This window comes from Salminus brasiliensis, chromosome 24 (assembly GCF_030463535.1).
Source record: "Salminus brasiliensis chromosome 24, fSalBra1.hap2, whole genome shotgun sequence".
Classification (NCBI taxonomy): domain Eukaryota; kingdom Metazoa; phylum Chordata; class Actinopteri; order Characiformes; family Bryconidae; genus Salminus; species Salminus brasiliensis.
In genome coordinates this window covers 24,172,232-24,199,214 of record NC_132901.1, presented here as the reverse complement: position 1 = coordinate 24,199,214, position 26,983 = coordinate 24,172,232, and the positions used below count along the sequence as shown (strand labels likewise).

At 42.9% G+C, this 26,983-nt stretch overlaps 1 protein-coding gene across 2 annotated transcripts; it reads right to left on the bottom strand.

The window, feature by feature from the left end:
* Positions 1-5,531: 5,531 nt before the first annotated feature.
* On the bottom strand, positions 5,532-26,685 carry fbxo10 (F-box protein 10). 2 transcript variants are annotated; one of them, XM_072670657.1, is made up of 12 exons: positions 26,289-26,685; positions 23,231-23,840; positions 22,681-23,125; positions 21,480-21,859; positions 20,222-20,371; positions 14,839-14,975; positions 14,085-14,155; positions 13,512-13,664; positions 11,611-11,949; positions 10,080-10,390; positions 9,790-9,971; positions 5,532-8,130 (listed from the first exon to the last, which is right to left on the bottom strand). In XM_072670657.1, exons 2-12 carry the CDS (start codon positions 23,819-23,821, stop codon positions 7,953-7,955), a joined length of 2,937 nt encoding a protein of 978 aa, XP_072526758.1. In that variant the 5' UTR covers positions 23,822-23,840; positions 26,289-26,685; the 3' UTR covers positions 5,532-7,952. The 2 variants fall into 2 exon arrangements, with proteins under 2 accessions (XP_072526758.1, XP_072526757.1); XM_072670656.1 differs by having other exon boundaries at positions 26,474-26,684.
* Positions 26,686-26,983: the final 298 nt, after the last annotated feature.

The window sequence follows — 26,983 nt, the reverse complement described above, 5'->3', positions numbered from 1 at the left end:
CGGTTTTCAGACCAAGCGGACAAACACAGGCGGTAAATGTGCTGAATAAGGTGGGTGGCAGGTTCTGCATACCAATGAGTCTGTTTCTCCTAATGAATGAGATGCAGAAACATGAACAGGGATCTGTGGCCTTCTTCCTTTATATCACTGTCACTGTTGGACCAAGATTTCATGACAGACCAATAGAAATGCTCCAAAATGACTTGGAATGAAATCTTATTTTTCATTGACTTCCATTAAGAGCTCTGCATGTCTCGTCTCTGGGACAAGGTGTTGAGGATGACCCTCCAAGGAGTGTCTACACCAAAGTGCGGAAGACCATCACAGTGGAGAGCTGTGCTGATGGAAGGTTTGTGTGTATCCAATAGATCCATGTGATTGGAACAGGTGTCTCCGTCTTGCCCTTGTGTTGACTCTTCCTGGTCTGGGTCTGTGTTTTGGTTTCCCCATGTTCTCTTCAGCACATGGCTATATTTAGTGCTCTTGTCTCTGCCCTAGCCCCGCCCAGCCATTAGTGTTCCCACCAGTGTCTCCTTTGTAGCCCTGCCCTCTTGTTATCCTCCCCTGGTGTTCCTGTTTGCTCTGATCCTGGTCTGATGTTGATGTATGGTCACTGGGCCGCATTTCGGGTTCCTTGTGGTTTTATCATGGGCATTCCTGTTCTGGATTCTGTGTCCTCTGTCTGGGATGATATTAAAATGATTACTTTCAAAGTAACTTGCATTTGCATCCTGCCTCAACCCCCCATTCTTTACAGTGATTCTGATTATATGATGACATCTTTATGAACCAATATATTTCTGTTGAAATATCATCTTGACGCATCACACCGAAGTAAAAAGACACATATGAAACGTTCCATAAATTCTCTATTTAGATTTTACAACATGTATAAAAAATGAAGGCATACAGTAAAAATAGGCACATTTTCAGACATCACATATTGCACTATTTAGGGAGGAAAAACAAACAAAATCTTCTTACAGTGCAAAAAAATTATGTCTGAGCAAGTATAGTCCTCTTTGGTCTAGTCTAAATAACTACAATTTCTCAAATTTTAAAACTGTAGAAATATTTATTAAGATTAATTCACTTGTTTTAGGTCATTTATAGGTCATTTTTAGGTCATCTATTAAAGTCATATTCCTTGACAGCTAATTTTGGCTAATTGAGGTAATTAGATAGCGGCTCCTGTTAGCCCAGGGGGGTCAAATCTTGAACCATGCTACTTTGCCATCAGCAGCCGAAGTCTAAGAGAGCACAATTAGCTGTGCTCCCTCTCCTGAAGGGTAGATGGCGCTCTCTTACCTCATCACTTTTAAGATGTTGGCCAGTACAGGCGTCTGTTGGCTGGAGTGGTAGTGCCTGATGCTTTTCTCCAAGAGTCTAAGAGTGCTTACCCTCCTAGTGTAGGGAGCATTGCTAGAGCTAGGGGGAGCTACGAATGGGTTTGTTGGGGGAAAAATAATAATAATAAGAATTATATAAAGATAATTACTTGAACCAAGCTACATTATCTACATTATCTACCACTTTCAGCAGATAAAATGACCTTGTTCAATTAAAATAGGTTGGAAATATGTTGAATAATCATACTTTTTTCCACTATGTAAAAATGAGAAATATCAAATATTTTGACTTGATTTCAGAGAATTTTACTTGCTACGAAGTCATTTTTTGCAGTGTGTGACAATTGAGCAATTCAGCATAGATTAAACTTGACCATGACTGCAGTCAGACCTAATCCTCAATTCAACCTTGGCTGCAAAACCACAAGAGAGATGCTCAATAGAACGCAATTATTAAAAAGAAATGATGTAAAATAAAAACAACAACAATAATAAAAAAAACATCAATCATACGCCTGTGATGGAATAAAAGGGCTCAGGGATGTTTTCCGTCAGACCCACGTTCCTCTGAATCAGTGAGGTTGTTGCCTGGTGTTGTCTCTAAAATGTGCACACCAGCATAACCCTCAATGGGCTGTTAGGAGGTTGAGCATCGCCCCACGCTGTGCTTGGACCCGGTGACGCTGAGGGCCGTCGCTATGGCAGCAGGCTGGCAGCAGGCTGGCTGAGGCCGGCAATGTTTTGGCCGTCGCTTAGGTGTAAGAGTTGCTGCGAGTGAGGACTCCAATTCCCATGGTGCACCTCACCTGTTTACTCACTATTTTCGGCCCCATCTGTCATATGGGACAGAAGGCGTTGGCTTTCTTTCTGGCCCTCTAGATCTGGGATTTTGCATACTAAGCTTTCTCATAGCTTTGTAGTTTTGTATTCTTAAAATAAGGCTTTTTTTTAGACGAACTCTTCAGCTCTCAACTCATCTCTCTCCATCATTTGCTTCTGTAGCATACAGTTAATTACTGTGGCAATCATTCAAACAACTGGATAACAGCTGGATAACAGCTGGATAACAGAAGCCAATGGACCACATCTGGGGGAGATTTGGGCCCAAAACAGATCTTACTCTTGTCTTAACCTCTTAAAACTCGCAGTTCTACAGATTTCCAGTCTTCACTAACTACATAATCTACATATTACCTTTACAGTAGTTCCGTAATAGTCGATAGTAGTGAGAGTAATAAGACTAGCAACTGAATAATAAGCCTGAAGTTTAAAGGGTTAAACTGTCAACTACACTCTTAAAAATAGATCTCTAGGCGATTTCATAAAAGGACCATTTTTGGATCCCTACAGAACCGTGGTTCTTTGTGGAAGCAAAAGCACCTTTATTTTTAAGAGTGTATGAGCCAATAGCCAAACAGGTGATATGGGTAATATGGGTAACAGGCCAATATGGTGTCTAAATCTCAACACACCTTTCTGAGCACTTTACAGGTCTCATCAGGACTTCCAGAACACTGGCTAATTACCTTTTAACCAGAAATAATAATAATAATAATAATAATAATAATAATAATAATAATAATAATATAGAGATTTCATCCAATCATTTGTCTTTCTTAACCACATGATCTTTTTCTTCCATAGGCCACTACAGCCCATTATATCAACTCCACTTTGCATATAGGAGCACTGTGTAATTCGTTAATTCCAGACTGATCAAGACCCCACAGGACTGACCACCACAGAGAAGGCTATAATATTTGGGTGGTGGGTCATTCTCAGTACTGCAGTGACAAACTGACTGACATGGTGGGGTTAGTGTGTTAGTAGTGTGTGCTGTGCTGTTGGAACGTGTGGATCAGACACAGCAGTGCTGCTGGACTGGGAACAGTTCACCAATCAGAAGTATCCAACCAACAGCGTCCCGTGGGCAGCAGCGTCCTGTGGGCACTGATGAAGGGCTAGAGGGCTAGCTTCGGCCTCTGACTTTATTGTCTCTACAAGGTGGACCAGCTAGGTAGGAGTGTCTAATAGAGAGTGGACAGTGAGGGGTTTTACACAGTGTTTAAACACTCCAGCAGCACTGCTGTGTCTGATCAACTCATACCACCAGCAGTGCAACACACACTCCTAACACACTCGCCACCACCATGTCAGTCAGTGTCACTGCAGTGCTGAGAATGCTCATCCACCTGTGGTGGTCAGTCCTGTGGGGTCCTCAGCACTGAAGAACAGGAGTTACAGAACTACAGAGTGCTCCTTTATGAAAAATTAAGCTGATAGAATGAGTTCATGTGGTCCTAATATTCTGGCATGACTGTGTAGTGTAGAATGATGCATATGGCATAGTGTAACATCATGTAATCTACAGATTTCCCCCATTTTTCTCACAGCGAACACAAAGTCTGCATCCCAAACCACCCCATGGTGGTGCACTACCATTATAAGTGCATGCACTAGTGCAGGAAGTAAAGTGTACAAGTGTGGGGTTTGGGACACAGCACAACAAACCCAGCCAGAGACCAGAAGGCTTTTAAAAGGAACACTGCCACTTTTCCGCTCTTACAGAGGGAGATGTCCAGGAAAATGAAACATGGGGGTGGTAGTATTGAGGTGTTGCTTTTACTCAATGGGGAATGGGCAGCAACTTTTTTTTATCTGCTGACAAATATTGAAATTTTAGTGGATTTGCAATCCGGACAAATCCGACCACTTTTCAGGGGGTTGAATAATTTTGGAAGGCACTGTATTTTGATAGCCTCCGCCACAACAATGGCAGTAGAGTGATGCCACATGAGACAGGCAAGCAGAGAGCTGGTAGGCAACAACCTGTCAAATGAAAACAGTACAGTAACAAGGATAGGATTGTACATTAGGCCAGTATTACTGTATTACGCTGAACAGAACTACCTGCCAAGATCAGATTGGCATCGGCTGATACTCAGCATCTAGAGACTCGGCTCTGGGGGGCAAAAGGATCGGGACATCCCTAGTCCTAAATTCTGTTAACTTACTATATAAGTTAGGAGTGATTATTAATTATTACAAACATTTTAAGTTAACACATTGTTAACACACATGTACAGTGAAGGGGGAAATGCAGATACTGGGGAAATTACAATTTTGCGTGGAAATGACTGTAGAAAATTGTATAATTAGTATTAATTTTGCATTTCTATTGTATTTATTCTGAAATCTGAGATTTTGAAAATCTGAAAATTCTGTCAGCTTCGAACTTGAGCTTAATAAAAAAAAGGGTCAAAACAGCAAGTCTGCCAGTGTTAAATTAACACTCCTAGTTGCTTTTAGCTGTGAGTAGAGAGAAATGATCACCAGTAGTTAAACAAGTAGATTTTTTACCCTCAAAAGGTGCACAGTGTGCATTAGACAAATATTTTTCAATATCACAATATTTACTCTCTGACATATTGCCCACCTTTATCTCAAAAAGTATATAATATATATATTTTATATATGGATATAAAAGAGAAACCAGATCCAAGATCCGGTCATGATCATACACTGGGGTTCGGGTTTCATGACTCTGATATAATTAAAGAGAAAATGGGCTGGATGTCAGTCAGCTGATTTCTGGCTCCTTGGTGTGACTAAGCCAAAACCTGCTCTCATCTGCTTTCACAGAGCTGAACAATCAGCTTGGCCTGACCTTATAGTTCACCTTGAGGGAAAGACAAAACTGGTCAGTGGCAAAGAGGTTAATGTAGACCCTCACAGCGTGAATTATCCCCTTCTACTTATATAATTCTCATACCATTCCGAACCAGTTTGCTGGGTGGAACTGGAAAATGTCCTTTCTACTTGTTTACCTACTGGTACTAAGTTCTCTCTTGCATTTTGCCCAGAATACTCACAGCTAAAAGCAACTAGGAGTGTTGATTTAACACTGGCAGACTTGCTGCGCTGACCCTTTTTTATTAAGCGGAGTTTGAAGCTGTCAGAATTTGGGCCCAAATTTCAGAATCAATACAATAGAAATAGTGCAATTAAATTTTCTACACTCATTTCCATGCAAAATTGTAATTTCCCCAGTATCTACATTTCCCACCTTCACTGTACATGGTATGTTAAATAAAAAAAAATTGTAATTTTGTTGCAATACAATTATGAATTACTCTAAACTTATATAGTAAGTTAACAGAACTTAAGACTAGGAATGTCCCGATCATTTTGACCCCTAGAGCCGAGTCTCTTAATGCTAAGTAATAGCCGATACCAATCTGATCCAATCCGATCTTGTGTGTGTATAAGTAATCCAGCTCCATAGATCAGCTAAAATGAGCTGCTGATTAGTTGGTTCAGTAAAATCCTTTTATTTTTAATATTAGATTCTATAATCAGACATTCTGGACTGACTGATTTCGTTTAGTCTAGATTTTTCTTAAAATTACTGTTTTATAGTGTTTAATATCTTATATCAGTGCTTTCCTTTTATTGGCTTTCTACTAAATATCTACGTGATATTCATATTCATGAATCTATAATGAATAAGGCCTAAATGCATTGTGCAAAGTATGCAAACCGCTCGCAGTGCCATTACGACCACATTAGTGTGCCCTCTTACAGCATCTGATGGTGGTGGTATTATCCGAGGACATCGTGGCAGGTTCCTTGCCTGGCTCTGTATTTGCAGCTTGGCTCAGGTTTGCTCAAAACAACTTGGCTTTAAAAGGTTTCAAAAGTCCAAACTCCCAGAAGAAGTGCTGTTAGAGCAGGCCAGGATCAAAGACGAGAGTTTGGTGCAACATCTGGAGTAGGACGCTCTGTGTGCAGATCTGACAAGCTACATATGATATACATGCATTTCTGTAAAACAGAAATCGGAGGAACAGTTCATCAGTACAGGATAGTGAGAAATGTGCATACCTGTTGCTTTATACTTGAGAATTGGACTTGAGAAGATGAAAGAGATAGTTTGGCAACACCTTTTCCCCCCCTACTACGATGTAGTTGATCAGCCAAGACACGGTCGGCCAGATCTGGGAGGCTAATGTACAGCACTGGGTGTACACTGGCAGTGACCCCCTAATGTATTTACTCTCCAGTCAAAACAGCCATCAAGTACAAGCTCTTCACTTTTCAGGAGAAGATTAGTCTCCTTAGGAAGGAGGATGTTAAAGGACGTTTCCAAAACTAATGTAAAGATGCAGAGAAAACGGGAGCTCCAAGACCTGGCAGAGCTTCAGATAAACAGCACTTAAGACTTTCATGTTTGAGAGACGAGAGAAAATCAATAGGGATCTGAAAACATCTTTAAGACTTTCAGAAGATGATTCAGATGACGCCGTGGGTCTGAAGGGATGTGAAGCCGACCAGGACAGAAAAGAAGAAGCTGCTGCTGTTTGTTTTATTTTTTAGAGCAATGGACTGAACACTCCAGAACCCAGACTTCAACATCGGTCACATAGGTGCTGAGAAGCAGACAGTACGGAAACTTCTAAAGACAAGACGACCACGTTCACCATTAGTGTGGGACACAGATGGAATTTGGCCTCCGCCTTCAACCCATCCATGCAGTGAACACACACTGTGACACATATGGTGGGCAATGCCCAAGGGACAAATAGGGTTCAGGGCCTTGCTCAAGGGCCCAGCGGTGAGTGGCCAAGGCCGTTACACAGCGAACACGGTGTGAATAAATGAGACGAATCTGTAAAATCAAAATTTTGATCTTGAAGCTTCAATAAAATTTTGTTGTCGCTGGGCTCAGAGTGGCTCAGCAGACTAAGACGCTGACACTATGGCCCGTAGATTGGGAGTTTGAATCCCGGGTCATGCTGCTTCGCCATCATCAGCCGGAGCATGAAAGAGCACAACTGGCCATGCTTTCTCCAGGTGGGTAGATGGCGCTCTCTCCCCTCATTACTCTCGTTGTGACTCTGTGGCGTCTGTTGGCTGAGGTATCATAGCTGGGGATCTGTCATAGAGGTAAAGGTGGTATTTTGGTCAATTTTGGAATCAGATGTGGTTGTTGAGACTCCTGTGTTTTCTCTTAAACATGTTTTATGCTATTATCATCCTTTCCTGAAGCTGAAAATGAAGAACCTGTACTTAATGTCGATTCTGACTGGAAATGAAATAAATCAATGATGCTCTCTGACTTGCACAGTACTGTACCTGACAGGTAATAGAAGGTAATATCACCATTTAGCATTGTGTATACTGATGCACTGATGCACTGATGTTTTACAGATACAGTCCCAGAAACCACATCATCTCCACGTGGTTGCAGTTTGCAGAGTGCTACCTGGTGGGTGTTAAAAGCTTCCATTGCTTGTACCCTACATTATCTTTATAGCAAAACTAAAGAAGCAGACAACTCCCGATTTGGAGAAAGGAGAAAACTATGCATTATATTTTTTAACTGTGAAACTATTTCTTTAGGTCATGCCTACAACTGGCCGATGTCTTTTCCAGCCTTCTCAAGGTTAGATGTTACTAAGAAGTGGAATTTAGACTGGGACATTGCCCCCAAGTGCATTAATCCAAGATAAAGGACTTTCTTTAAATACCAACTGTAAATCCCTCCAGTGGTCCAAAGGTGACTTCAGTCTTCCGAGAGATCGATGAGGGCATCTTCTACCTTCAAAGTATGCAGCAGAAGATGCTGCCGTTGTTATGGCAACCGCTCTCCACAGTGGCGGTGATTCTGCTGGTCATGCTGATGGCCAGGTGGGCGGGGTGTGCAGAAGGGGCGGCGCTTGGTGGATTGCTGCCAAGGGGGCGAGGAGGGGGATTTTCCAGAACCCAAGGAGCGTTTGGTCTGAGAAAGAGAAAGAATGGGCAGTGAAACTAAGGACAGCTTTTCCACTGGCTTTTAAAAGATTTTAGGAACATATATATATATATATATATATATATATATTTTTTTTTTTTTTTTTTTTTTTTTTTTTTTTTTTGCAGATTAATAGTTTGTAGGCAGCTTTAAAAAACCCAGAATAAGACTATAATAACTGCAAATGCAAAATAAAAATATTACCATGGTTGTCTGGGTTAAAACTCAGCTAATTCCAACGTTGGTCGATTCCTATCTTCCAATCTATATATATATAATAGTTTATATAGTATTTTAGGGCTACAACAAAGGACTATTTTAACATTATTAATTAAAACAATCTAGGAATTTATCAGATTTATCAAATTATGAATTGCTCAGTTACCAAAGAACTCTTATGAAGCTATCAGCTTCTAAATGTAGGTCATTTTCTTTAGTTAACAGTTAAAACAATAAAAGTAAATAATTTATTCAAACATTCTCTGTTTTATTGAACTTTCCTGCGAATATAAAAGATCATTAAAACAATGAATTATTTATTATTTTTTAAAACCAAGAATGTGCAAAATATCAGCAGTAAAGTTGAACTCATTTTGTTGTAGGGCAGGACTTCTTCGTAGCCAGCGATCTGATTGGCTCATTTTGTTGATGGCAGGACTTCTTCATAGCCAGTGATTTGATTGGCTCATTTTGTTGAAGGGCAAAACTTCTTCGTAGCCTGCGATCTGATTGGCTAATTTTGTTATAGGGCAGGACTTATTTGTAGCCAGTGATCTGATTGGCTCATTTTGTTGAAGGGCAGGACTTCTTTATAGCCAGCGATCTGATTGGCTCATTTTGTTGAAAGGCAGGACTTCTTCATAGCGATCTGATTGGCTCATTTTGTTGAGGGGCAGGACTTCTTCGTAGCCAGCGATCTGATTGGCTAATTTTGTTATAGGGCAGGACTTATTTGTAGCCAGTGATCTGATTGGCTCATTTTGTTGAAGGGCAGGACTTCTTTATAGCCAGCGATCTGATTGGCTCATTTTGTTGAGGGGCAGGACTTCTTCGTAGCCAGCAAGCTTATTATCTCATTTTGTTGAAGGACAGGACTTTATCCATTTCTCCTTCTACACTCAACCCGAGTCCATATGAGACTCCCGCACCTCACATTAATAGAACTCTACTGTCCACCCAAACACCAGAGTGATGGAGCTGCAGATGTGTGGCCATGCTGCTTAATGGCCCTGTACCAGTCTTATCATCACACACTCACAGTCACATGACAGACAGCTGCTCAGTCTGTGTGTTTTCACTGCAGCTCTGCGTTCAGACTGAGGAAATGCATACTGTAAACAGTAACAGCGGCAGTAAAAGTGTATTAATCTGGATTAATCTGCCAGTTCATGTGCATCCCGGGACCGATCCTAGTTAGAACAGGAAACAGGCATGATGACATCCCCAACTAAATCGTCTACTAAATTACTGAACAAATTTTCAGTCATTCAGTGGTTGCACCTCTAAATAATATTGAATAAAACTAAAATCAGCTGTTTAGATTTAATATGAATCAATATAAAAAAGAGGTCATGTGACCCCTAACATGTATGCCCAATGTATCCCAAGCAAAGATTTTCAGGATTTTGTGTGATTTATCCAACTCACCTGTGTGTTAGCAGAGTGTTGCTGAGTACAACACACTCTTGGTTGAGGGGGTCAGTGTGTATGGGAGGTTTACTGTTGGCTGGGTAGCCCTGGTACACCAGGTTTTCCTGAACAACACCCCGAACCTGCTCCCTCACGGAGATGGCGCAACCCCGCAAACACTGTATACGATTTCTCAGGACCTGCAGGGTGATGCACACACACACACACACACACACACACACACTTGCTCCAGTCTGTAGAAAGCATTGTTTTATAGCCAAGTGTATCGAACTCCAGTGCAAACTCACTTTTACATCAGCGCTCTCCATCACTCGTATCCCGATTGCACCGTTTCCAACCACGTCGTTCTCCACGATCTGCCCGTCCCCGCGGAAACAAATGCCATTGCAACCGTTGCCATAGATGCCGTTGCCACGCAGCTCCACCCGGCACTCTCTGTCCACGGTCACGCCCGCCCTGCCATTGCCATGGACGCAGTTGCCAACAAGACGGGTCAGCTGAGAGCTCTGGATGATGGACATGCCGGCTGCCCGGTTGTTGGCCACCATGTTGCCCACCACGTTCAGAGCTTCGCTGCTCTTCACGTACAATCCCACCGCTGCAGAGAAGCACACAAACAGAGTTTGTGCAGCCCAGAAAGTAAGTAGGATTTATAGTAAAGCTATACACTGACCCAACAGGGGTCAGTTGTCACATCACTTTCTGAGGTGAAATGGTGTCTAAAAGCATGCCAGCTGATGCCTGCTGGAATAAAATTAACAAAACGTCTGTGTAGCCAGGTCAAAATAGTCATCACAATAACTAAATAAATACATTTATTTATACATTTATAAAATAATTATTTAGGGGTAAGGAAAAATAGATACTGAGAGTTTTTAAAATTCTGAGATTACTGAGATTTCTGAGATTACTGAGATTACTGAGAATATTGAGATGACTGATTCTGAGATTCTGAGATTACTAAAATTCCTGATTCTGAGATTACTGAGATGACTGATTCTGAGATTTCTAAAATTCTGAGAATACTGAGATTTCTGAGATTACTGAGAATATTGAGATGACTGATTCTGAGATTTCTAAAATTCTGAGAATACTGAGATTTCTGAGATTACTGAGAATATTGAGATGACTGATTCTGAGATTTCTAAGATTGAGATTACTAAAATTCCTGATTCTAAGATTACTGAGATTACTGGGATATTTGGATTACTGACATTCTGACATTCAACAGCGGTCAGTTGTCACATCACTTTCTGGGGTGAAATGATGTCAAAAAGCATGCCAGCTGATGCCTGCTGGAATAATGCTTTATAAAAGTCTAAATAAAAGTCAAATAAAATAAAAAAATTAAAAAAATGAGACTGAAAATGAGACAGTAGCGCTAATGTGTGGTAGCTTCAGGCAGAACTGCACCACTGTGGCTTTTAAACACTGATGTTACTGATGGGAAATAATTAATCTACCAAAATATCTTTAAAGGATGATTAACACAAAAGATGAGCTACAGTCTCTAACTGCACGCCTACAAAGTGTAGCAACAGGGGAAGTGCGTCTAATGGCTAAAGTGGTCAGTAAGCGTATGTACTATTCAACCACCATGTCAGTGTCACTGCTGTGCTGAGCATGTCCCACCACTCTGACAGTGGTGGTCCTACAATGGTCCATTTACAGTAAATATCTGTGAACTTACGAGGCAATGGTCGAAATCAGTGTAGCTAGAGAGTTGAGAGCCATCTGAGAGTCAGCCAGCCAGTGAGCCAGTGAGCAAGTGAGAGAGGGTGAGCAGGGCAAGAGCTTGTACTTTTGAGCGTTTCTCACCTCCATTCCGACTCATACAGTTGTTCTCCACTAAGGCCACTGTGATTGGCCGGCGAGAAGAGAAGCGCTCGTCTTCGCTATCCATGTCACTTTCCCAGGCCAGCAGCTCGCCCTCCTCATGGAAGTTCTCCTGGCCTCCTCTCTCTCCTCCTGCTCCTCCTCCCCCTCCTCCTCCTCTCTCTCGCTCCTGTGCCGGCCGATAGCCCTCACCACCTCCCGAAGACTCTGGATCCTTCCGGCAAAACACGGCCAGCCCATACATGCGGTTATGTGTGATGTAGTTTCCGATAAGCTGAGGGAGGCTCGATGACATCACCCACACGCCGCAGCCTCTGTTGCCTAGCATAGCCAATGTGACAGATCCAATGTTGTAAAAAAAACAACAGCTGGATGAAAATGATTCAGCGTTACGTGTTACTGCAGTGCTTGGAAAATTAAATGTGGCTCTAGTTTTTATGCTTCTGTAATTTTGTCTTAGCTCTGATTGGTTAAATAAAATAAATTATCATATCTGTGGGTTGGTGAATAAAGACCATGAACTGTAGCTGTGCTGACAATTTAAGGGGTAAGGTAAACTGGATACTGAGATTTTGAGATTACTGAGATCACTGAGATCCTGAGATTATAGAATTCTCAGATTACTGAGATTCCTTCATCTGTGAGCTTCTGAGACTAAGATTTTGAGATTACTGAGATCCTGAGATTACAGGGATATTTGGATTACTGATATTTGGACATTCTGAGTTTACAGACTTTCTGAGATTACAGGGATTCTTGGATTACTAAAATTCAGACATTCTGAGATTAGGAATTATTACATTTCTTTTATTTTGAGATTCTGAGATTACAGAAATGTTGTGATTCTATGGCTACTGTGATTACTGGGATTCTCAGATTGCAGCAATTTTGACATTCTAATTGACATTCTGAAATTACTGAGTTCACGAGACTACTGAGACTACTGGGATTCTTGGATTACTAAAATTCTGACATTCCAAAACTACAGAGTTTCTGAGATAAGCAATTATTCAATGTCTGTCCTCTTGGGATTTCTGTCAAACTCTGAGATTACAGAGTTTCTGAGATTAGAAATGATTGAGTTTCATAGATTTCTGGGATTCTACGGCTACTGTGATTACTGGGATTCTCAGATTACAGAGATTTTGTCATTCTGAGATTATAGAGTTTCTGAGATTACTGAGATTCTGCTATTTTAAGATTACTTGAAATTTTGAGATACTGAGATTACAAGGATATTACAGATATATTTATATATCTAAATATATCTAGATATGTTTAGATTACTAAATTTCTGACATTCTGAGATTACTAACAGTCTGAGATTACTGAAATTAGAGATATTTTGACATTCTGAAACTACTGGGTTTATGAGACTACTGAAATTACTGGGATTATTGGATTACTAAAATTCTGACATTCCAAGATTACAGAGTTTCTGAGATAAGCAATTATTCAATGTCTGTCCTCTTGGGATTTCTGTCGTTTTGAGATTACAGAAATTCTGACTCTAAAAAGTGATTGAGTTTCTGAGATTATGGGGATTTTAGGATTACTGGGATTACTGGGATTCTCAGATTACAGAGATTCTGAGATTCTAATATTATTGATTTAACCTGATACATTTTTGGGGTGCCTGAAAACCTTCCACAAAGAAAAGCTGGTTTCATTTTTTTGGTGTATTGATAATTGATCTTGACTCTGATTATTAAAAGAAAATATCTGTGGGTTGGACGAATAACAACCACAAATTGCAGCTGTGCTGAGCTGATTATTTGGGGTTAAAGGAAATTTGAATTTTTGCTCTGACCTAATCCTCTAGGACTAAATAATGAGGAACAGACCTTTGCAAGGAAGCAATGCTACGTTAAAAAGCTGCTCACCATAGATGTGGTTTCCTTCAATGAGGCCCTTTCCTCTCTCCCCCACCACCACTCCGTCTGAGTAGCCATGACAGATGAAGTTATTGCGCAGTATGGGATCGCCTCCGCGGCGAATATCGGCGCCACCCCACTGATTCTGTCTGATCACATTTTCTGTTGGCGCGAGAGGGGGACAGGTCAGAGAGGTCGAGCAGCGGACTAGAGACCAACATTTACATTTACATTAATGGCATTTAGCAGACGCTCTTATCCAGAGCGACTTCGCTATTTACTCCAGAATAACCTCAGCTAGTTTGAATAGACTAGAATTCAAAGATATCTCTAAGCTTAGACTCTACTAAACACGAGTCAATATGGAGACCATAATACTCTACTGTTCACCCAAGTACTCTCGGAAGAGGTGGGTCTTCAGTCTGCGTCTGAGACCAAGACAGGGAGCAAGACAGGAGGACCAGAAGCTATGGCTCGGGCTGCATTACTCTGTGTGAGGCTTTGAAATGGCAGTAATTTCATGTGCTGATTCTATAATGAACTGGTTCAGTACAGAGACATCTTCATAATGGTCATACGAACCAGTGATTAGCCCCCTTCCGTTCTCATTAACAGCAATGCCGGCAGCGAGGCCCTGGAATATATGATTCCCACTGACAGAGAGAAAGAGAGAGGGAGATTCATTGTAGATCTGAAGTATTAATAATCATACCTGACATATGGCAGCTGGAAACCAGACAAAAGCTATACATGTAAGAAGGCAGACAGACAGGTCCAACATGTAGAACATGCTTTTAGTCATCAACTGACCATTATATTACATTTACACTATACGGACAAAAGTTTTTGGACACCTGCTCATATATGTATATATATATATGTATATATATATATATATCTCGCTGTATATATGTTGTTTTTGTTGGAGTAGCTGTCTCTAGTGTCCAGGGAAGAAGGCTTTCTACTAGATTTTGGAGGAGCGCAGCTGTGAGGATTTGTTTGCATTCAGCCACAAGAGTGCTAGTAAGGTCAGGATGTTGGTTGAACACCACCCCACCTCATCATCCTCAACTCCACAACCCATCCCAAAAGCTTTGGATGGAGCACCATCCATCATTCCAGAGAACAGAGTTCTTCCACTGCTCCACAGCTCAATGCTGGGGGGGCTTTATACCCCTCTAGCCCCCAGCTGGCATTAGGCAGCATGGTGCCAACAGTCCTATTCTATTGGCACTTCTGTAATGCCAATTTTGTCCTTTGGACTACGATGATAGTCAATGATCCAAGCTAATTAACACACTCTCACTCTCGCACACACTCACACATTCCTTGCTACCTGACCACGGGATTGCCGTTGAAAAGAATGTAGACTCCAGCCTCTTTGTTGCCGTAGATTTGGTTGCTGCGGATGGAACCTCTCCCGTTGCCCAGGACGACGATCCCGGAACGCAGGCCACTGTGGATTCTGTTACACTGCGGCCCAGGAAAGAGAGAAAGGAGGGCAGAGAGAACAACAAGGCAGTGAAATAAAGAGCAGAGGGTGCCCTAAAAAGATTCTCCCGCTATTAAACCTGTGTCTTGTCTTGCTAAGTTACAACGGTGACGCCTAATACAACGTAACCCAGGAAATATCAGCTTCAGTATCTATTAGATTCTACCCAGTATAGTTTAAATCAAGTCAAGTGGCTTTTATTGTCATTTTAGCTCTGTACAAGTACACAGTGGAATGAAATTAATTAATGAAATTTCCAGAACAAAAGGTGCAACATGGAGTACAGGACAGACTACAAAAGTGCAACATGCAGACGTAGGTCACAGCATTACACTAGAAAGACAATACAATAAATACAAAAAATATGACTCATTACTGAGTATTGTAAGGTGCATAGATATTTAACAGGTAGCTAGTGAGAACAAGGTGCACAGAAATGTAACATGCTGTGACATTATATGAAACACAGCAGGTACTGAGGTAATAAGTATACTCTATATACATACATATATATATATATATATATATATATATATATATATATATATATATATATATATAAAATATAGTTACTAAACTATTAGAGTCTACTAAGTTACACCTTCTCCCCAGTGCTGAGTTAGCTAGCTGTCCATATTGTACATTATCACAAAAATACTACATGGACTTTACATAACTCTCGGTCATTGCCACTTTGGGCCGGCACAGGGAAGGTGTTCAGCCTGGCCAGACTGCATTCACATTAGGGTTGGACAAAACGCTGTGTTGTGATTAAACTGGGATTCCAGGTCGGGGGGGGGGGGGGGGGGGGGGTTCCTAGATTTGTCAACATTATCAACAATGCGTGAACAATGGATTTTTCCATTTTCTGAAACGATGTCAAGTGTCTTTAGGGCTTTAAGCAACATTCTGCAGGACGCTTACTTTCAAATAGGAATGTCTTCATCATTGGCCCCCATTGGCTGTTTTCGACAGCAAGGGTTTCCTCCTTGCACCTCCCATGAAAATCAAACTTGTCTGGTCTCCTTCTGATGGTAGATGTTGTACTTTGACATCAACTGTGGCAAGAACTACCTGCTACTCCGATGACATGATCTACCCGTTATAGTTACTAAACTATTAAGATAAGATGATTCTTTATTAGTCCCACAGTGGGGAAATTCTCAATTGTCGTTCTCTCTATTGTAGTTTACTAAGCTGCACCTACTCCCCAGTGCTAAATTTGCTAGCTGTTCATATAAGTTAAATGGACTTTACGCATGATGTTGTATAGCAATAGTGATTAAGCTACACTTTCCTTCAGTGCTTTATAGCCAGTTGTTCATATTAGAGTATGATGTGGGGTAAGAGGTCTTCCAGGATAAGATTTCACTCATGTATTATTTCCCTGACTGTGTGACATCAGAAAGACACTGTACTCTAACGTATATGAATTTTAGTTGAACATGAAATTTTTCCACACAGAATTTTTCTTGAAAATTAAAGTCAAATATCCATTAAAAACCAACACTGGGATGACATCAAGCTTCAATGTTATTGGATTTTTGTTATTTAACATCAAAACCTAAATCCAGCAACATCTAACGTCTAACAACGTTAAATTCAATACGCTTAGACGTAAATATTATGAACTTTAGCAGACACTGGGTTTTGGTCACCATACCTCAGGCCTAAATGTTGGTATTTCACATTAATATGACGTTGGTGTGTGACGTTTGGAAGACGTTGGGTTCTGGTCCCCTACCTCAGGCCTAAATGTTGGTATTTCACATTAATATGACGTTGGCGTGTGACATTTGTAAGACGTTGGGTTTTGGTCATCATACCTCAGGCCTAAATGTTGGTATTTCACATTAATATGACGTTGGTGTGTAACATTTGGAAGACGTTGGGTTCTGGTCCCCTACCTCAGGCCTAAATGTTGGTATTTCACATTAATATGACGTTGGTGTGTGACGTTTGGAAGACGTTGGGTTTTGGTCACCATACCTCAGGCCTAAATGTTGGAATTTCACATTAATATGACGTTGGCGTGTAACATTTGGAAGACGTTGGGTTCTGGTCCCCTACCTCAGGCCTAAATGTTGGTATTTCACATTAATATGACGTTGGTGTGTAACATTTGGAAGACGTTGGGTTCTGGTCCCCTACCTCAGGCCTAAATGTTGGTATTTCACATTAATATGACGTTGGTGTGTGACGTTTGGAAGACGTTGGGTTTTGGTCACCATACCTCAGGCCTAAATGTTGGAATTTCACATTAATATGACGTTGGCGTGTAACATTTGGAAGACGTTGGGTTCTGGTCCCCTACCTCAGGCCTAAATGTTGGTATTTCACATTAATATGACGTTGGCATGTGAAGTTTGGAAGACGTTGGGTTTTGGTCCCCTACCTCAGGCCTAAATGTTGGTATTTCACATTAATATGACGCTGGCGTGTGACGTTTGGAAGACGTTGGGTTCTGGTCACCATACCTCAGGCCTAAATGTTGGAATTTCACATTAATATGACGTTGGCGTGTAACATTTGGAAGACGTTGGGTTCTGGTCCCCTACCTCAGGCCTAAAGGTTGGTATCGTACATCAATATGACGGTGTGTGACATTTGGAAGACGTTGGGTTTTGGTCCCCTACCTCAGGCCTAAATGTTGGTATTTCACATTAATATGACGTTGGTGTGTGACGTTTGGAAGATGTTGGGTTTTGGTCATCATACCTCAGGCCTAAATGTTGGTATTTCACATTAATATGATGTTGGCATGTGAAGTTTGGAAGACGTTGGGTTTTGGTCATCATACCTCAGGCCTAAATGTTGGTATTTCACATTAATATGATGTTGGCATGTGAAGTTTGGAAGACGTTGGGTTTTGGTCACCATACCTCAGGCCTAAATGTTGGTATTTCACATTAATATGATGTTGGCGTGTGACGTTTGGAAGATGTTGGGTTTTGGTCATCATACCTCAGGCCTAAATGTTGGTATTTCACATTGATATGATGTTGGTGTGTGACGTTTGGAAGATGTTGGGTTTTGGTCATCATACCTCAGGCCTAAATGTTGGTATTTCACATTGATATGATGTTGGTGTGTGACGTTTGGAAGATGTTGGGTTTTGGTCATCATACCTCAGGCCTAAATGTTGGTATTTCACATTAATATGACGTTGGTGTGTGACGTTTGGAAGATGTTGGGTTTTGGTCATCATACCTCAGGCCTAAATGTTGGTATTTCACATTAATATGACGTTGGCGTGTGACGTTTGGAAGATGTTGGGTTTTGGTCATCATACCTCAGGCCTAAATGTTGGTATTTCACATTAATATGACGTTGGCGTGTGACGTTTCGAAGACGTTGGGTTTTGGTCATCATACCTCAGGCCTAAATGTTGGTATTTCACATTAATATGACGTTGGCGTGTGACGTTTCGAAGACGTTGGGTTTTGGTCACCATACCTCAGGCCTAAATGTTGGTATTTCACATTAATATGACGTTGGTGTGTGACGTTTCGAAGACGTTGGGTTTTGGTCATCATACCTCAGGCCTAAATGTTGGTATTTCACATTAATATGACGTTGGTGTGTGACGTTTGGAAGACGTTGGGTTTTGGTCACCATACCTCAGGCCTAAATGTTGGTATTTCACATTAATATGACGTTGGTGTGTGACGTTTCGAAGACGTTGGGTTTTGGTCATCATACCTCAGGCCTAAATGTTGGTATTTCACATTAATATGACGTTGGTGTGTGACGTTTGGAAGACGTTGGGTTTTGGTCATCATACCTCAGGCCTAAATGTTGGTATTTCACATTAATATGACGTTGGCGTGTGACGTTTCGAAGACGTTGGGTTTTGGTCATCATACCTCAGGCCTAAATGTTGGTATTTCACATTAATATGACGTTGGCGTGTGACGTTTGGAAGACGTTGGGTTTTGGTCATCATACCTCAGGCCTAAATCTTGGTATTTCACATTAATATGACGCTGGCGTGTGACGTTTGGAAGACGTTGGGTTTTGGTCCCCTACCTCAGGCCTAAATGTTGGTATTTCACATTGATATGATGTTGGTGTGTGACGTTTGGAAGACGTTGGGTTCTGGTCACCATACCTCAGGCCTAAATGTTGGTATTTCACATTAATATGATGTTAGTGTTTGACGTTTGGAAGACGTTGGGTTCTGGTCACCATACCTCAGGCCTAAATGTTGGAATTTCACATTAATATGACGTTGGCGTGTAACATTTGGAAGACGTTGGGTTCTGGTCCCCTACCTCAGGCCTAAATGTTGGTATTTCACATTAATATGACGTTGGTGTGTGACATTTGGAAGACGTTGGGTTTTGGTCCCCTACCTCAGGCCTAAATGTTGGTATTTCACATTAATGTGACGCTGGCGTGTGACGTTTGGAAGACGTTGGGTTCTGGTCACCATACCTCAGGCCTAAATGTTGGAATTTCACATTAATATGACGTTGGCGTGTAACTTTTGGAAGACGTTGGGTTCTGGTCCCCTACCTCACGCCTAAAGGTTGGTATCGTACATCAATATGACGGTGTGTGACATTTGGAAGACGTTGGGTTTTGGTCCCCTACCTCAGGCCTAAATGTTGGTATTTCACATTAATATGACGTTGGTGTGTGACGTTCGGAAGATGTTGGGTTTTGGTCATCATACCTCAGGCCTAAATGTTGGTATTTCACATTAATATGACGTTGGCATGTAAAGTTTGGAAGACGTTGGGTTTTGGTCACCATACCTCAGGCCTAAATGTTGGTATTTCACATTAATATGACGTTGGCATGTGACGTTTGGAAGACGTTGGGTTTTGGTCCCCTACCTCAGGCCTAAATGTTGGTATTTCACATTAATATGACGTTGGTGTGTGACGTTTGGAAGATGTTGGGTTTTGGTCATCATACCTCAGGCCTAAATGTTGGTATTTCACATTGATATGATGTTGGTGTGTGATGGGATAACAACATATATCAGCGTTGGAGGCCAGGCCTGGTCTGTAATTTTTGGTTTAGTAGTCACACACACTACACACTACACACTCCAATAAAGGGCTATCAGAAATTAGACCTGCAGTTTTATGAACAATAACTTGTCCAAGGGGACAAAACGGTGACTGTATAAATCAATGCACTTTTCCTACTTAACCAAGACCACAACATCAGCAGGGTTTTTACAGTGTAGACATTTCTGGGGGTGGTAGACGAGTACCAGAATGATGGGGTTGGCTCCTTTGCGGATGTCTAGTCCCGCTTCCCCGTTGGAGTGGATGTTGTTCTCAGCGATTAGGCCTTGGGCGGAGAGACGCAGGAAAACACCAGATGCTCGGCACCCACTCACCTCATTACGCAACATCACCAACTAGCAAAGAGAAAAAGGCACAGGGAATGTGTTCAGCCTGGCCAGACTGCGTTTACATTAGGGTTGCACGATATGGACGAAACACTGGGATTTCAGGTTAGGGGAAGTCCTAGATTAGTCAACAATGCATGTAATTAGTATTATATGGAGTTCTCTGCACTGATGTCACATGTCTTTATGGCTTCTGTAAGTCGCTTACATTAAAATAACTCTCTATCATTGCCACTTTGGGCCGGACTGCTGATGCCCTGTAGTTTTTGACCTCAAGGGTTTCCTACTTGCATACCTACCATGAAAAGCATGGTCTCCTTCTGATGGTAGAGGCTGTATGGATGTATGGATTTGATGGATGTTAGGATTGTTGGAGACCCTTTCACTCATTGTGGTCTCATCTTAGGCTGAACATGCTAGGATGGCCTGGCCTGGTCATGCTAGCAGTTGTTCCACTAGTCATTTTTTTGTGGACAGTTTATCAGACATCTTTTTAAACCCCCTTCCCAGCCTCATCTGCATCTACCACCTTCTTTCTGAAGACCTCAGAGGGATCTTTGGATCTGGCCATGGTGATATTCAGACTAAATATCTGAGGTTGAAATAAGACAGGTTCCTCCAGAATCCTCTCCAACCATTATATGCAGCTGATGTGGAGCACTGGAGTCTAATTCGACACATTTGAAGTAATAATAAATGTAGAGAGAGGGGGGTTATTTTTGACATTAATAAATGATGATTAAAGATATTTCTTGTAATGAATTGTATTAAAAACACAGCAATTTTCATGAGTGTCCTCATTTTTTCACATGCCTATATGTATAAAGGTAAATCAGCTAAAGCAGTGCATCTGAATGTGTAAGGAAGGGATTACGCTAAACCAAAATTCAGTGGGAGTCAAATAAATAAATATATGTCCTCCCCTGTAATGGCAGATCTGCTAGAATCCTCTCAATTTTTAGGCACAAGCCTACGCACTAGACAAGCTCTGCCTTTAGGGCCTCACTGATTAAACAGACCTGAGGAATCGACTTAAATAACACATCTGCTGTGCGTTTCAACAGTATGTACTAATGGCACCTGCTCTTAATGTACACCCTCCACTTTGGCCACCCACCTTGGCATTCTGGATGCAGCGCACTGCATAGTTGAGTCCTCGGAACACGTTGGCCTCCAGCTTGGCCTGGGCGTGGTTGAACAGGTGCACGCCCCCTTTGCCGTCGCGCAGCAGGCAGTGGCGCAACAGGCAGCCCTGCACCGAGCCGGCCAGCTCCCGCGCCTCCGTGTCCCGCTGCAACTCTGCGCTCAGGCTCAGCAGTGCCGGAAACGAGGCCCAGTCCGGCGGCCTCGGCTCAGAGAGGTGAGCCAGGCCGTGCTGCGAGTACGGGAGTGCGTAATCCACATCCTTCGCGTTCTCCCCTTGCGCTTCGTCATCGCCGTCGCTGGACTCGTTGGACGTGTCCATGCTGTCGTCCTCTATCACCGTGCCCTCATGGCCTAGAAGTAGGAATGGAATAATTGATTGGATACCAGGTTAGACCCTCGAACATGCCTTTTAAAAAGCCATATCATGTTAAATTGATTCCCCTGACCTACAGGGGTCAGTATTTGTGAGTTATTGAGACTCAATGAAAATCCTCCCCTAATTTAGCTGAGCCAATTAACCCACCCATTCACTAAGACTATGCTCCCAACACTAAAAGAGTGAGGACATACATGAGCTCCCTCAGACACATGTGATATTCAGCCACCATTCAGCCAGTTTATCAGATTTTTCACCTATGTCCCCAATTTGGACCGCCAATTACCCAACCCGTATGCACTCTCTCCCCTCTATCTCACGCGATGCCCCTGACACTAGTGAGGGTGGACCAAATTACGTTGCACATTGCACCAGCCCGCAGACACCAGTGACGTCCAGCCCCGCAACAAAGCAATTTAGGGAGACAGCGCCATCTACCCACCCTGGAGAGAGCAAGACCAATTGTGCTCTCTCGGGGCTTCAGCTGCCGATGGCTAGCAGCATGACCGGGATTCTAACCACCGACCCTCTGTTTATAGTGACAGTGCCTTAGTCCGTCCCCAATTCTTCAATTTTATCTTTCAGTATTGTTAAAATAAAACCCATATATTTACATATGTTAAAAAGGTGACGGTTTTAATGGGGTGTCATACTGTTTTTCACACGACAGTACATAGTACTTAATGTAGTGACATCCGTGACCCCCGTCACCCCAGACTGGACTGGCATTGCCCGTTCCTGCTCACAAAAACACAGCAACTGATTCAGCCTCACCAAACGTTCGGCCCACCCCTACCTGGAAGCAGACCCCCATTGACGGCCTTCTGTTTGGTCCAGCCACTTTCCAAGTCCACATCCTGCTTAGTCCAGTCCTCCATAGTCAGATGTGTGTCTCTTTGACTGACCCCACCCTGAATGTCTTTTGGGTCCCGACTGGCCGTGTCCACTATCGACCCATTGCTTGTCACCATGGTAGCCGTGGTTAGACTTTTGGCAAGTGCAGCCAGATGTTTGCAAGCCCAGTTGCGCTCTGAAACCGGAGGACCTTCCACAGTGATGGAGGCGGAGTCACCGCCGGAGAACTCGCAACTGTCCATTAGACTAATGGCCACGCCCAGAAAATGGGCGGAGCTGCCCTGGGCGAATGAGCAGAAGCGAGCCTGACAGGTGCCTGGACCCCTGATGTGCAACTGGCAGCTCTCGAAGTTGCAGTTGTCCAACTGGACGTGACCTGAGGACGTCTAACAAGGACAAAGATACACATTAAAAGGTGCATAGCAAGCTGATGAAGCTTCACTTGATGTGAGAGGTCTTTAGCAACTCAGGGGAGTGTACGACCTTCTTACCTTATAGACCACTGGAGAGAACCATGCTGGCATGAACACTACATTACACAGCCTGGCAGTGGGGCACTGCTGATCGAAGCTGACCAGCAGCGCCACGTCGCCCAGCTTCCCCATGCCCACGATCTCCACAGGCACCTTCAGGGTGACCTCCGCCTGTTCCTCATAGACTCCAGGATGAAGCAGCACCCTATCGTACGGTCCGGCAGCTGCCAGCGCTCCCCTCAGTGTCTCATATCCACAGCCTGGTGCGGCGCCTACGTGCCACACCCTTCTGTCCTTTCTCCGGCGGAACAGGTGCAAGCAGGCGGACGAATGCAGCTCTGCCCCATTCTGAGTCCAGGTGCGGCTGGCCAGAGCGTGCTGCCTCAATGCCTCGCGCCAGGAGGGCGGCGCCAGTTGTGGTCGTCGCGGCCAGTTGGGATGACGGCACTCGGAGCATCCCAGGCACAGCTGCCGCCACCGTGTGCTATCCAGGCTCAGCACCAGCTCCCGCCACGCCCGGCACACCAGGCAGCAGCGGCCCAGGTCGGCCAGGGGCAGGTAGGCCAGAATGAGGCGCCACAGCTCCACGGGCAGGCTGCCTGCTTCCATCTCCACTGCGCTGCCGCGCCTGGGAAGAAAAGAGGGGAGTTGTGGGAATGATGCTAACTGGTGGGGTAAGGGGTTCCACTTCTTTTGGACCACCAGTCCTCACTGACTCCTCCTTCTCTGCACAGGTTCTCCCTATTCTTACCAAATAGGGGAAGCTTATATGTGGCCTGAACACTACATACCACAAGACCTCTGAAGGATTTATGAGGTATCTGGCATCAAGATGTTAACAGCAGATCCTTTAAGTCCTGTAAATTGTGAGGTGGGGCCTCTATGACCATCAGTGACCCTTGGACTCTCATAACCCTCACCGGTTGTCAGTACTTGGAGCACTTTTGGTAGGTACTTTTGGTAGGTACTGACCACTGCATACCAGAAATAGCCCTAGTAAAGTCCTGCCTGATGTTTTTGGAGATGCTCTGACCCAGTCGTCTAGCCATCACAATTTGCTCGAGCCCGTGCCAGTGTACCCCAGATTCTTACGCTTGACAGGTGCCACTGGAACCACGAAATCACTGTTATTCACATCACATCACATAACATCCCATCAGTGCTTTTTTAATGTTATGACTGATGTATTTTAAACCATCATACATATTTGATGATGTATTTATTACACAGAACAGAACAAGTTAAAATCCAGGCTAATATCTGCATGCTAACCATTTTACTATGTTTATAACTGTAGAAATAAATGCTATCTGTCTGTTCTCTGTCATGCTAATTCAAGGGGACTCAACTTCAATTTCTACATCTTATAAATGTTTAATTATCGACATCTGCAGACATGCACCCGAAAAATATGGGATATTGGCAGTGGCCCACAATTCCCCTATCAGCACATCCTTACATAGACCAAAACTCAGACAGGCACTCGGAGCATCCCCGGCAGCTGCCGCCCCTGCCGCCACCGTGTGCTGTCCAGGCTCAGCACCAGCCTGCAGAATTCAGCGGTTGACATGTACACGCAGTAATTCGGGGTAATTCACAGCTGCCCAGCGGCAGGAGGTACAGAAGCATGTCGGTTCAAAGACATCTTCTACCCCCAAGCAATTAGTCTTCTGAACAGACAATAGCGCAGCGCCACCGTTCACAAGCTCCCTCACCCTGCACTTACTTACTGGAACTCCTATGCTCAGTCACACTGCACCCACCAGACACTCTTCTCCCCACTCACACTCACTACACCTGTATTCACGCCCATCCAGTGTCTTCTGTAAAAAAAAGTAATGTAAATATTACAGATTATATAAAACCTGTACATTTAAACTGCTTAAAATGCTTTAAAACCAGGGCAATACTGTAAACAGAGAGTGTGTATGGTGTGTGTATATAACGTATGGTGTATAGTATATGTATAGTGTAATGTATATTCTGTGTATCTGATTTGGTTTGGTGTGAAACTTACCAACTCAGTGGTGGTGATGATGATAGTACTGGTTGGTGTGGTGCAACAGATAACACCACTACCTGCCACTGAGCTACCACACCATGTGGGAGACTGGGGTTCAATTCCCAGTCTGGGTGACCGTATGCTGCGCTACACCAATAAGAGTCATTGGGCAAGACTCCTAACACAACATTGGCCCTCCTCTGTAATACGAGTCACCTTGTAAGTCGCTCTGGATAAGAGCGTCAGCTAAATGCCATAAATGTAAATGACTAATGCGCAAATACAGCATTTTTGTGTTTCCTGAGTGTCGTATGTGATGTTGATGATAGTAAAATAAAGAATAATCGGACTAAATGAGCCCTAAAGTGCCTTATAACACTCAGGACGTCCCCCTCTGCTATAAATGGATTTCACAGACATGCTTGAGACCCGAATCTTCTCAAAACAGCAGATTTTAATCATATATATATATATCAACCATAACCACTTATATAACTACATACCTTTAAAAGCATTGATTTCCTCAGATGTCTGGTTGTAATCAGACCAAACTTAAAGGCTTAACGGCTTTGTTTACATCATTGTTTACTTTTTTTTTATATAAAATTGGTGGGAAAAAGTTGAAAGGTGAAATTCCCCTTTAAGCCCATTTAGGAGTCATCAACAGCACAGCAGCACTGCCCTACTGTCTATACCAGCTAATAAATAAACAATAATAATAATAATAAACAATAAGCCTCAATATTAATAACTAAGCAATATATAGAGATATCCAGGCATTAAAATAAGTAAATAAGCCTTAAGTCTGGCTCACACAGGGCCAGGTTTACACTACTAATACCCTGATTCTGGTCATTTCAGGAGCCTGACAGCAAGCCTGTTAAGCCAGGGCTTATCTATGAACACATCCATCATGTTATAACGGGTTAAAGAGGCCTGGGGTTGTGTTGTTTTTCTTTAGTGTTGCTTTTCCTTGCAAAAGCTGTGTACACACCGTCCCACTGCTGTATTTACACCGCCTGCAGACCCCAGCCTGATATGACAGCACTGCAAAGCAAAGCATATGCTCCAAACCTGCTGCCTGTCCTGATAAACTGGGCATGATGGCCGTGTCCGGCTCCAGCAAAAAGCCCCAAGAAAAGCCAGGAGTGAGGCTCAGCTCAACTTTCAGGCTCCTCGTCTCGTAATCAGCCGAAAGCGCGTGAACGCAGGCTGTAAACATCACGACGTCATCGCCGCGTTAATCGGCACGAGCCTACCTTCCGCCGGGGCTGGTCACGGTGTCATGCTCAGGTCCGGACGACGATCAGCCGTCCAGAATTTCGGCTCTCGATGGAGGGAAGGATGTTTTCCTCTGGTCTTCCTCCCGCTTGTTGGGGGTGGGCAACGGGGAAGCGGGCGGAGCTGCAGTGGGTGTCCGAGGCTGCGTTCACACACGCGTGTCCAATCCGGTTTGTTTGGGAAGTCCAGATGTTTTTAACAGCCAAGCAGCTGCAAATTCTGACCGTATGACTGCATATCTCAACCTGTGTCATTAAACTTTTTTATTTATTATCATTATTTATGCAATTTTATTGCAGTCAGTATTAAACATATTTACATATTTGCAGTACTAAAAACATTACCTGTCTTTCCAGTCCAAAGTTCCCAATTTTTTCCATCACAAATAAATAAATAAATAAATAAATAAATAAATAAATAAATAAATAAAAGGTTTTGGAAAATCTCAATTCTCCAGCTCAACACGCTTGGAGGAGAGTGCTAACTGC

Excerpts from the sequence above, each read along its gene's own strand:
- fbxo10 (XM_072670657.1), bottom strand. The coding sequence starts at position 23,821 with ATGGAAGCAGGCAGCCTGCCCGTGGAGCTGTGGCGCCTCATTCTGGCC. Across the intron at positions 14,976-20,221 it reads GAGCCAACCCCATCATTCTG|TGTAACAGAATCCACAGTGG; the intron begins GTACTCGTCTAC and ends CCTGGGCCGCAG. Across the intron at positions 8,131-9,789 it reads AACACTCTGCTAACACACAG|ACCAAACGCTCCTTGGGTTC; the intron begins GTGAGTTGGATA and ends TCTCTTTCTCAG.